The 12,198-nt window shown below is 56.7% G+C and overlaps 2 protein-coding genes across 2 annotated transcripts in view; both read right to left on the bottom strand.

Moving 5' to 3' along the window:
* The window catches only part of LOC135173849 (protein disulfide-isomerase TMX3-like), a 42,324-nt gene extending 33,900 nt beyond the window's left edge, over positions 1-8,424 (bottom strand). Inside the window, exon 1 of the mRNA XM_064141051.1 lies at positions 7,884-8,424. The gene's annotated coding sequence lies outside the window, so the exon portion shown is untranslated. The remainder of the gene's footprint in view (positions 1-7,883) is intronic.
* The window catches only part of LOC135173846 (uncharacterized), a 38,115-nt gene extending 26,457 nt beyond the window's left edge, over positions 1-11,658 (bottom strand). The window contains exons 1-6 of the mRNA XM_064141049.1: positions 11,517-11,658; positions 11,045-11,157; positions 10,062-10,152; positions 9,810-9,964; positions 9,200-9,268; positions 241-417 (exon numbers count right to left, since the gene is read on the bottom strand). Coding sequence (XP_063997119.1) covers positions 241-417; positions 9,200-9,268; positions 9,810-9,964; positions 10,062-10,152; positions 11,045-11,157; positions 11,517-11,553 — 642 coding nt within the window. The 5' untranslated portion in view covers positions 11,554-11,658. The remainder of the gene's footprint in view (positions 1-240; positions 418-9,199; positions 9,269-9,809; positions 9,965-10,061; positions 10,153-11,044; positions 11,158-11,516) is intronic.
* Positions 11,659-12,198: the final 540 nt, after the last annotated feature.

Here is a 12,198-nt window from a genome sequence, read left to right as displayed (position 1 = left end):
GGCTGCCACCTCCTGCACAGTGCCCCCAGAGTGCCCCTGAGGGGAACAGCTCCCCGAGGGAGACCTTAGCTGCAGCAGCACTGCCCAGCAGCCTCTCTAGGGCAGAGGCCTCTCCCCACACCTGAACACCCCCTTCAGTTTTCACTCCCTCACACTCTGAGCTTCTCCTCTGCAACCATCAGCACACTGAAAGGCCTAAGAGAAGGCTTTAAGCAAGGCTGGCACTTGGCAGCAACTCACCACAGAGACATTTCTGCCCCCACAGCCACAGGAAATCCATTTCTGAACCAGCTGCAAGCAGCAATTGCATTTCAAACAGCTCCACGGCCTGGTACCAAAGCATCCCACCCTGCCAGGGCTTGGGGCTGAGGCTGAGTGCAGATCTGCAGCTGGGCTGGGGCAAAGCAGTTCAGCTCCCTGCAAAAAGAGAGAACAAACACAGCAGAGAACTCTCACCCAGGCACAAACAACAGAGACAGAAAGAGGGAGGCAACCTCCAGAGAACCCCAGGCCAACTTAGATGCCCACAATGCCCCTTCTGATGCCCCTGAACCCTGCTGCATCACCCCAGGCCCATTTTACCTGTCCCCAGACCCTTTCGAGGGCCCCCAGGCTCACTGCAGATGAGCCCAGAAGCCTCTAGCACAGCCCCAGACCCTTCTAGAAACCCCCAGAACCCCTCCCAAATCTCTCCCAGGGGCCCCCCCATAAGGCCCCCCAAATCCTTCCCCAGGTTGTCCCCCCCAGGGACCCCCAAACTCCTCCCCAAGACCCCTCCAAAGCCACCCAAGGACCCCCAAATCCAACCCAAGGACACCCCCAAAGACCCCCCCCAGGGACCCCCAAATCCCTCCCCAAGACCCTCCCCCAAGGACCCCCCCCCCCCCAAGACCCCCAAAGACCCCCCCAGGTCCCCCCCAAAGAGCCCCCCAGGGACCCCCATACTCCTCCCAAGGACCCCCCACAGAAACCCCCAAATCGCTCCCCAGGTCCCCCTCGAAGACCCCCCCCAGAGACCCCCAAACCCCTCCTCAGGTCCCCCCCAAAGAACCCCCCCCAGAGACCCCCAAATCCCTCCTCAGGTCCCCCCCAAAGACCCCCCCCAGGGACTCCCAAATCCCTCCCTAGGTCCCCCTCGAAGACCCCCCCCAGAAACCCCCAAACCCCTCCCCAGGCTCCCCTCCAAAACCCCCCCCCCAGAGACCGCCAAATCCCTCCCCAGGTCCCCCTCGAAGACCCCCCCCAGAGACCCCCAAACCCCTCCCCTGGTCCCCCTCGAAGAACCCCCCCACAGACCCCCAAACCCCTCCCCAGGTCCCCCCCAAAGACCTCCCCCAGAGACCCCCAAATCCCTCCTCAGGTCCCCCCCAAAGACCCCCAAACCCCTCCCCAGGGCCCCCCCAAACCCCCCCCCCAGAGACCCCCAAATCCCTTCCCAGGTCCCCCTCGAAGAACCCCCCCACAGACCCCCAAACCCCTCCCCAGGTCCCCCCCAAAGACCTCCCCCAGACACCCCCAAATCCCTCCCCAGGTCCCCCTCGAAGACCCCCCCCAGAGACCCACAAATCTCTCCCCAGGTCCCCCCCAGGGACCCCCAAACCCCTCCCAGGCCTCTCCGCCCCCCCCCTCCCAGCAGGCCTCAGCCTCTCCCACCCCTTCCAGGCCCAGGCCCAGGCCCCGCGGCCTCGCCCCCAACTTCGACCCCCCAAAACTCCCCCACGGCCTCACGGACCCCCCCCCCGGGTATGTGTCCGTGCCCCTCCCCCTCCTCCCCTCCCTGTTCCCTCCAGGCTGCTGGGGACGCTCCAGGCCCTCCCCCCACTGCCCCCCACTGCCCACCGCCCCCCCCCCCAGCGGCGACCCCCACCCCACACAGACCTCTCCCCCCCCCCCCCCCGACCCCCACTCACCACCTCCGGCGCCCAGACGCCCCCCGGGCAGCCTTCAGAGTGGCTCTGTCCCCTGCGCCCCTCCCTGCGGCCTGGCCTGAGCGCTCTGCGCATGCGAGAGGGGAGGGGCGGCGGGAACCGCCCCCGGAGCCACCTTGGTGAGGTCAGCGTCGCAGGCGGGACGTCGGCGCCATCTTGGTGAGGTCACCGCCGAGCCTGCGCTGCCGGCGGCGCCGTCGTGGTGAGGGCACTGCCAGCCTAGGAGCGGGCAGCGCCAGCTCACGGGGGGCGGTGCCAGCTTGCACAGGGTCACTGCCAGCCTGCGGCGAGCGGTGGCGACTCGGTGAGGGCATTGCCAGCTTGCTGCGGGCAGCGCCAGGACCGCGGCGTTGAGCGCCGTATTGGTGAGGTCACCGCCGGCTTGGGCCGTTTCGGCGCTTATTCATGAGGTCAGCGCCAGCACGTCTCGCTCGGCGCCATATTGGTGAGGTCACCTCAAACCCGTCGCGTTCGGCGCCATATTGGTGAGGTTACTGCCGAGCCTGCGCTGCCAGCGGCGCCGTCGTGGTGAGGGCACTGCCAGCCTAGGAGGGGGCAGTGCCAGCTCACGGAGGGCGGCGCCAGGTTGCAGAAGGTCATTGCCAGCCTGCGGCGAGCGGTGGCGACACGGTCAGGGCATTGCCAGCTTGCTGCGGGCAGCGCCAGGACCGCGGCGTTCAGCGCCCTATTGGTGAGGTCACCGCCGGCTTGCGGCGTTTCGGCGCTTATTGATGAGGTCAGCACCAACACGTCGCGCTCGGCGCCATATTGGTGAGGTCACATCAAACACGTCGGGCTCGGCGCCGTCTTGGTGGGGACACGTCCAACCTGTCGCGCTCGGCGCCATATTGGTGAGGTCACGTCCAATCCGTCACGCTCGGCGCCATCTTCGTGAGGTCACTGCCGAGCCTGCGCTGCCGGCGGCGCCGTCGTGATGAGGGCACTGCCAGCCTAGGAGGGGGCAGTGCCAGCTCACGGAGGGCGGCGCCAGCTTGCAGAGGGTCACTGCCAGCTTGCGGCGAGCGGTGGCGACACGGTCAGGGCATTGCCAGCTTCCTGCAGCCAGCGCCAGGACCGCGGCGTTCAGCGCCATATTGGTGAGGTCACCGCCGGCTTGCGGAGTTTCGGCGGCGTATTGATGAGGTCACTGCCAACTCGTCGCGCTTGGCGCCATCTTGGTGAAGTCTTTTCAAACCCGTCGCACTCGGCGCCATCTTGGTAAGGTCTGACCAACTCGACGCGCTCGGAGCTGTATTGATGAGGCCACAGCAAGTCCGTCGCTCTCGGCGCCTTCTTGGTGAGGTCACTACAACTCGGTGAGACTAGTGCCAGCTTGCAGAGGGCCACTGCAAGCCTGCGGCGACAGCTGGCGACTCAGTGAGGGCATTGCCAGCCTGCCGAGGCCAGTGCCAGATTGCTGCCGGCAGCGGCAGCCCGCGGCGCCGCTTTGAAGAGGTCACAGCGAGACCGTCGCGCTCGCCGCCATCTTGGTAAGGTCACATTCAGCCTGTCGCTCCTGTCGCCATGTTAGTGAGGTCACCTCCAGTCCGTCGCGCTCGGCGCCATATTGATAAGGTCCCCTCCAACCCGTCGCACTCAAAGCCATCTTGGTGAGATCAGTGCCCACTCGGTGAGGGCAGTGCCAGCTTGCAGATGGCCACTGACAGGCTGCGGCGAGCGGTGGCGATTCGGTGAGGGCCTCAGCAGCACCCCCAGGCCAGGCTGCAGTGCTGCGGGGACAAGCTGAGGGCCTGAGTGGGCACTGGGGGGTGCTGGGCGGGGACGGGGAGGGGCTGGGGGATTAGTGGGGGCATACAAGGAGGTGAGTGGGGGTCTCTGGGAGGACAGTGGGCGAATATGGGGGTCCCTGGGAGGTCCCGGAGAGGGTCTGGGGGTTCCTGAGCCCTCCCCCCGCTGGCTCTGGGTCTCCCGGGGGGCTGGAGGCCTGCGGGGGGAGGTCTCCTCCTTCCTGGAGCTGCTGGGGCTGTGCTGGAGACCATTGAGCACTTCGGAGGGGCGGGGCAGGGGCAGGCCCCGCCCACGCCAGAGGATGCACCAATCAGCTGCTGACCCTCCCGATCCTAACCAGTTTCCCCCCCTAATAAAGCACCAAACTCCGCCAGGTGGACCCTGCCTTCATTTATGCAAATGAGGGGGCGGGGCACAGGGGTGACCATGCCCACAGCCCCCACAGGATCCACAAATCAGCTGCTGACCCTCCCGGTAACCCCTCCCCAACCCCCAACACATCTCCAAGGTACTCAAAGGCAGAGCCTGATATTGAAATGTATGCAAATGAGGGAGGCAGAACAAGCGGCAAACCACGCCCACCACAATCCACCAATCAGCAGCCACCTCCTGAACTCCTCCTCCAAAGGAAGCTCCAAATCTGTCACCCCGAGCGCCGGCCCGAGCGCCGGCCCGCCCCCCCTGCCTGCCGCCTTTAACTCCTCACTCCAATACTTACAAATCCAAACCAGTTCTCAGCTCTCCCTCCCACCTCTCACCTTCCCCTCCTCTCCTCCCCTCCCCTCAGCTTTCAGCCACTTGAATCGTGCACGGCCTTTAGAGACGAGGCAGGAAAACGGGTACCGCCGCGGCTGAGGAACTGCAGTGTGGACAAGCAAACACACGGTGGCAGCACTGAGCACCGGCGCCACACCGCAGCCGCTACACAACTGCAGTACCCACGAGCAAACACAGGGGGGCAGCACAGACAACCGAGAGCGCCTCTGCGCCCGGCCGGGGGCAGCGCCTTCAGCCCAGCGCCGCTCTGCCTATTGCCTTTGCCAACAGCACACCGCACGCAAGGCACAGCCCACGCTCTGCCACTCCTACACACTCAGTTTATAGGGACAGCTCTCAACTCCAGCTGGGGCTACTCAGCACTTCCTTGATCTACTCTTGAGGGATTTAGAGACAGCAGAGGAGACACAGGGGGAGCTGCTGACACGAGAATTAAGGCCCTTCTGCCAGAGCTAGAGGAAAAACACAGCTCTTCTGCCAGATGAGGGCCACAAAGATGAGCAGAGGACTGCAGCACCTCTCCTGGGAAGCAGGACTGAAAGAACTGGGGCTGTTGAGGCTGCAGAAGAGAAGGCAGAGCTTCGAGCTACGCGGCAGTATCTGAAAGGGACCTGCAGCAAAGCTGGAGGACTGTCTAAAAGGGCCTGTGCTGATATTCTGTGCATTTAAAAGGATTGCAGTGAAGCTGCTCCAAGAAAAACTTTAGAGACTGAAGAAATCAAACTGCCAGATTCCCTCACACAACTTTCTACGTGACCACAGCAAACCCCTTTCACTTCACATCGCTTCTGACACCCACTCTGGGAGCTGGACACTCCTTCTCTCCCTGAAGCCGGGAGAAAGATCTGGTGAATGTGGCAGCACGTGGCAGAGGTTCAAGACTTAAGCAGACACCTGATTGCTATCACAGCTCAGAAACGACTGAGACACATGCCCTCCTCCCAAACCTAGCAGTTAGGAAGTGCTACAGCTGCACCAGATCACACTGGGATCTGCTTCTTGCACAGGATGCAGCAGATTCTGGTCCATAGCTCAGAGAGGATTGCTTAGCTACTGCTGTTTATAAACACGAACCAAAAACAACCACAAAAACAAAGGCTCAGAGCTGGAAACAGTTCTCAGCAGTGCAGCAAAATCCCTTTCTTTTATTCCATAGAGAGGTGCTGCAGTGACCTCAGGGGTTTTTAAGTCAAAAGCTGCTTGCTGGAATCACAGAATCAGTCAGGGTCAGAAGGGACCACAAGGACCTCGTTCCAGAGACACTTCACACTAGCCCGAGCCAAAACTAGAACGGTAGGAAAAAAGACAAATCACAAAACATAGGACTGCCTTAACTGTCCTACATTGTAACTAGCAGCACCAAGTCCAAATCAATTCAGAGCCTTGGCACTGTTTCTCCTTGAAGATTTTAACCCTGGACACAAAGGAGTCCTGCTCTCAGCCATGGGATTACAATAAAAGTGACTCAAATGACTCAAAAGGGTAACACAAATGCCTTTTCCTGACCAATCTCTCTACATGTTCCTATGATGCTCCACTAACTCCCTCCTTCAGAGTGGCTAACAGTCTCCAACAGACACTGCACCAGCAGCTACCTTGAAGATCTGTAACCAGCTGAGTGAAGGGCTGTAAAACAAATTCACCTCCTTCAGAAAGCTTCTCATCAGTTACACAGAGGAGTCAGAGCCTGCTTCCATTCACATCTTTCTTTATGAAGTTCTACTGTGGAGTCAGAAAACTTAAAGTTCACTTAGTCACAGGTTAAGTCGACTCTGCTGTTGGTATCCAACCCCATGCTGCTGGCTGAAGCAAAGTATACCAGGGCTTGAAGGTGAGACTGCAACACGAGAGACCTCCTGTGCCAAGTGCTGCTTTGGGTTTCTGGGGTTGGGGTCAGGAGGGGATGGGTGGCAGGTGGCTGACTCCTGCTTTCTGCAAACAGAAACAGGCTAAGGTAATTGTGCACTGCAGGATCTCATTTTGTATTTACCTCTTGATCTCAACCCAGAGGGTTTTTCCTTGGCTGTGTTACTTTTGCCTCACTTCTGTGTTGGAGGGAAACAGGAGGCTAAGCCATTACAGCACTGCAAGTTGTTCAGGCACTGGGAAAACAATTCAACAGGCCCCTGTGTTCCAGGAGGTTTATCAAGTAGCCTGCCAACATTTTCAGGTGCTAAAGAACTAATGAACATTCCATTTAGGAAACAGCTCCCTCATCTCATAGCAAGCAAACATTCCCCACTGTCACTAATCCTATAAAAGACTGATAAAAGACTTCATTGAATGGTTTAGGTTGGAAGGGACCTCAAGGATCATCCAGTCCCAACCCTCTGCTCTAGGCAGGGATACCTCCCACTGCAACAGGCTGCTCAAAGCCTCATCCAACCTCAATTCATATTCATTTACACCAAAGCTGAGAAAAAAGAAAGGTCTGGGGCAGTTGTTTGGCTTTGGCATCAAACCAATGCACAACAGGTAGAATGGGACTTCTTGGGGAAACTAAACTGTCTTTAGCTATGAGGCTGAGAAAGACTTTTCCTATCTCTTCAGCCTTCATTTCACCTGACTCTGTTCAGCTGGGCTGCGTTAGGAGCAGTTCACCACATGCAGCAAGGCCAAGGGGCACTACCTTGATCTCGCTGGTAATGACCAATTCAAAACTCTCCAAACAGTGTTACAGAGTTGTTACCTGCAAAGTTCTTACAGTTGCACTTGCTCTTTGTTTATCTATTAAAGACAACCAAGAGAACATCCATGGGTTGGGGATTTTCCCCCCCGGTCAATTTCTGAGGGGCCTGGAGTTACAGGCAAGCCCAAACCACCCTAACACAAACCAAAAGGTCCTCTCTCGTGATGACAATGACCAACAAATGACTCCCTTCAATAAATAAGCGACTTGGGAAATTCCAGAGAGTACTTTTGCTAAACAAGTTAGTCTCTTTTCTTTTCCATCAGGTCTTTCTGTTGAAGCTCAGCACCTGAAAGCTCTGTACCTCTTCCCTGCCCTCCTGCCGCTGCCCTCCACCTTTCCCCGGGCAGCCCCTGCCATCCTCCCCCACTCTCTGCCTTCCCCCGAGCAGTCTCTGCTGCTTTCCTCCTCCTCCTCTCCACTCTACGTTACCAGCTTCTGCTCCATTACCAGTTCCATTACCAGCTGCTGCTGCTGGTCCGTTACCAGCTCCAGTTGGTGCTCCTGCTCCATCTTTGCATCCATTGCAGAACCCAGAGCAAAACCCTCGAGGATCCAACCTCCTAGAGAAACCTCAGCCTCAGTAACAACACAGACTTAGCACCCGTGAGCTAAGGTGGATGTTGCAGTGGGTCAGTAGCCCAGCCCTAAGGTGGCCCTAGCTAGCCGGGGGGCCAGCCAGGCCCCCCGGCCTTTGAAACCCTCCACCACGCACCCGGTGCTCACCCGTGCGCACTCACCTGGGATGCCAGGCGGAGGATCCCTTGGCCCGCAATGGGCCCAGCTTGGGGCTGGGCTCCTCCTGCACTGCTTATAAAGGGCACTGAGCAGGGAGGGCAAAGTGGCCACAGCTGGGGTGGGAAGAGACTTCAATTGACCTCCCCTTTTTAAGCTGCCCCAGGAGAGGCAGAAGCCTTGGGCTGATCCCCTTTGCGGGGGTAGGTTGGCTGTGTGCTTTGTGGGGTGGTGTTTTGGCTGTGTGCTTTGTGGGGTGCTTTTGCTTTTCTCTAAGCCACTCCTCCCCTCTGCTCTGCTTGGGATTTCTGTTCCTCCTTGGTATGCTGTGCTTGAAGCTGTGCTTGAAGTTGTGCTGTTTCCTTCATGAGAGAGGTTTGCTTTTGTGCTTCCTGCCTTGCTCCTCTCTTGTTTTCACCTGTTGGGGGCCAGAATGTCCCTTCCTCTTGTTGCAGCCTGGCAGCAAGAGTCAGAGTCCCTACAGCATCTCGTTGCCTCCTTTGCCCTTTGCTTGCTGAGACAGCACAGCTCTGGCCTCTGGTGTGGCTCTCGTTATTGTGGGGGGGGAGAGCGAAGAGGGGGGGAGGCGTGGGGGGGGAGAGCGAAGAGGGGGGCGGGGGGGGGAGAGCGAAGAGGGGGGGCGGGGGGGGGAGAGCGAAGAGGGGGGGCGGGGGGGGGAGAGCGAAGAGGGGGGGCGGGGGGGGGGAGAGCGAAGAGGGGGGGCGGGGGGGGAGAGCGAAGAGGGGGGGCGGAGGGGAGAGAAGAGGTGTGGGGGGGAGCTGTTTAGTCTGGAGAAGAGAAGGGATCTCCTTAACGTCTATACATTGCCGAGGGGCAGGGGTCAGCACCAAGGGCCCAGCTGCTGCTTGGTGGTGCTCAGCAATAGGACAAGTAACAACAGACAGAAGCTGCTCTGCCTCAACAGGAGCAGAGATTTCTTGTCTGGGAGGCTGACAGAGGACTGGGACAGACTGAAACCAAAACATTGCTCAGACCACAAAAGGACCTCTGAAGCGATGGCAAAAAGCTCAAGGAAAAGAGGTTGGATTTTCATTATTCTGTCCCTTAAAATACGTCAGACTAACAGCAGAGTGAAAAATGTGACATTCATGCAGATGGAACAGTTAGAACTGTGGCAGACATGATTGGCTGTTTTATTCAAGAAGTTCATTTGGCTTAAGCCTAGTTCTAAATAGTGACAATAGATACACTAGGCACAGCATGGCAACAAGCTTACATCAAAGCATTTCTAAAGCCTCTGCAACTCAGTCCTTCTTGACTGACAAGAGCATCACCTCACTGAATAAGCAATGAACTCTACCATTACAGCAGCCTTGGCCTCATAGATGACTCTCTTGCTTCGTTGCAGAAGTCCATCACCAGCCTGTGCCTGCAATGTCAAATGGAACCATGTCAAAACTGCTGACACTTTGCAGTTATGATCCCAACAGTTCATTCCTCAGACCTCCCAACCCTTAAGTCCCTTAAGTAGGAAGTGAAAAGCAATTGCTCTTGCATTTCATGCTGCCCAGATGCTCCCAGCTCCTCCAGTAAGGCTAAGCATTCCAACAGGCTCAGGCCAAAGCAACTCCCACAGCTGCTCTACTCTCAGACCACAGAGGCTGCCTAGGGAGTCGCCGTCCCTGCAGCTGCTCAAGAAAAGCCTGGATGAGGCACTTAGTGCCATGGCCTAGCTGACTGGAGAGGGCTGGGGGGCTAGGTTGGGCTGGATGAGCTTGGATGTCTCTTCCAACCTGGCTGATTCCACGATTCCAAGTGTACAAATACCCCAGCTGTGTGCTTTGAACCTTGTAAATAAGCTTTCTGCAGATACTGAATGATAAGAAACAGGTTGGTTGTAGTTATTAACAACCTTTGCCTGGATACCAACATTAATATTGATTATTAATTGTGCATCACTCGTAACGCACCCATTCCATGGCTCTTGGAGTTCCCACAGTGAGAACAGCAAAGGATGGCACACCCCAAGCACTCCTCACCACGTATTCACTGCCAGCACCCAGCACGGGAAGACAGCCAGGACAGGAAGATAAATCACACGGCGTAACAATCGGAGCCACCGCAGCTTAGGGGGGAAAAACCAAACACCAACCAATATATCTCAAGCCACAACAAAGACTTACTTCAGCAGCACCATCCAAGATATCCTTCATGAACTTAACCATGTCCTCTGTCTTCTCCAGGTGTCTGTCTGGCAGCAAACACTGCTGGTTGGAGGCATTCAAGGCGACGGTAGTACGGATGGTCAGCTCGCTGGCAATGGAAAGCAGATGGGTTACAGGTTTGAAGAGCCACAGTGTAAAACACTGCAAAGCAAAGAATTCCTACAGCATGTCAGAGGGCGCTCAGTGAGCTTCTCCCTGTGTGTGTTCCCTTAAAGGCAAGAGGGGAAGGGGGAAGAGAATGGTACAAAAAAGCTTCTCAGCAGTACTTTGTCCCCTCACACCCGTGCAGGCAACGCGATGGAAGCTTACTGCATTTCACACCCCCACAGGTAGCTCATGACTTCCCCAGCAGCAAGAGATCACAGACAGGAACCTTGCACATGAAACGTACTACTAAGGTAACACAGGAAGTCTTTCAGCATGCAAAGGCAAAAGCACAACCCAAAACATTCCACATGGCCACAGTCCAGCTGAAGAACGAAAAACTGCTGGAACCAGTTCAGAGCAGGACCACGAGGATGAGCCAAGGGCTGGAGCACTTCTAAGAGGATAGGCTGAGGGAGCTGGGGCTGCTCAGCCTGAAGGGGACAAGACTCCAGGGAGACTTTAAAGCTACCTCCCAGTACCTGAAGGGAACCTGCAGCAGGAAGGCTGCAGAGGGACTTTTTCCATAAGGGTGTCTAAAGACAGGGCAAGGGGAATGGTTTGAAGCTGAGGGAGAGCAGGGCTGCTCAGAGTGGATCTGAGGAAGAAGTTCTTCAGCATGAGAGTACTTTGGCTTGCAGAGACAGAAACACTGTAATGCCTGTTCATGAATTTACAGCCAAGTTCACAAGCGTGCTTCTATCAGCAATTACTGCTTCTATGCCCACCAATCACACAGTAGTGTGTCCTTTGTGAAGAAACAGCATCTGAGGCCAGCTGCACCAAGTATTCAGCGACAAAACAAATCAAATCAACAAAACAAATCTCCTACTTACCCATCCCAAAAAGCAAACACTTCTCTGCCAGATAAACAGGCAGAAACATCTCAGCAGACGGACAGAAGAGCTTGCACCGGAGAAGCAGGTGAAGAAGCTCTCCTTTTTGGCACCTATAAAGCACCAGATCAATCACATCACTTGAACTTCAAATGAGAGACAGCTGCTTTTAGATTCACTGCATTCAGGTGTTCATCTAGAGACAGCCCACAGAAATCCAGAACTTGTGCTCCCTGAGTCCCCGTGAAGCTCCTAGAATCTTCCAGAGCACAAGCACAGGATTTTGTGCATGCTTTGATCACCCAGAGAAAACTTACAGAGCTGACGTCTTCAACTCTGGTTTTTCCCTTCCTTCACTCCAAAGGCCAGAGAAGAAGTAGTCAACTGCAAATGCCAAGCAACTTAACTCCCGAATGATGCATTTGAAGACAATGACCATTAAGGGCAAATGTCAAGCATCTTGTTAACCTACTCCAGTGTGCCTTGTCTGTACTGAGTGCAGCCAGCATCCTTCATGCACTTCATGCTGCTTCTCTGAGGGAGCTCAGTTGTATGCCTCTCTTAAAAAAAGCATCAAGAGTGAAATGGGACTCTCCTGAAATCAGAAGCACAGGCAATGCATAACCATTCTTTACAGCCCCAGTTACAAACTGGGCAGGGCGGCAGAGGTGCGCCCAGGCCATCCTCATGGGCTTTCATCAAGGCCAAGTGCAAGGTCCTGCACCTGGGTGGGCACAATCCCATGCACAACTCCAGGCTGGATGGGGAACGGCTGAGGAGCAGGCCCTGAGGAACAGGCCCTGGGGGTCTGGCTGATGCAAAGCTCAAGAGGAGCCCTGCAGTGTGAGTGCAGCCCAGACAGCAACCCTGTGCTGGGCTCCAGCAAGAGCAGTGTGGGCAGCAGGGCAAGGGAGGGGATTCTGCCCCTTGGCTCTGCTCTCCTCACACCACATCTGCAGTCCTGGGGGCAGTTCTGGAGCCCCCAGCACAACCAGGACGTGGAAGCGTTGGAGCCAGTGCAGAGGAGGCCACCAAGATGCTGAGAGGGCTGCAGCAGCTCTGCTCTGAGCACAGAGTCTGATCAGTGACCTCACTGCTGGCTGCAGCTACCTGGAGGGAGGCAAAGTCCTACAGCTGTGCTGCTCAGGGACATG

The sequence above is a fragment of the Pogoniulus pusillus genome, unplaced genomic scaffold, assembly GCF_015220805.1.
Source record: "Pogoniulus pusillus isolate bPogPus1 unplaced genomic scaffold, bPogPus1.pri scaffold_100_arrow_ctg1, whole genome shotgun sequence".
Taxonomy (NCBI): Eukaryota; Metazoa; Chordata; class Aves; order Piciformes; family Lybiidae; genus Pogoniulus; species Pogoniulus pusillus.
The sequence above is the reverse complement of the archived record's forward strand: the minus strand, read 5'-3'. Positions and strand labels throughout refer to the sequence as shown.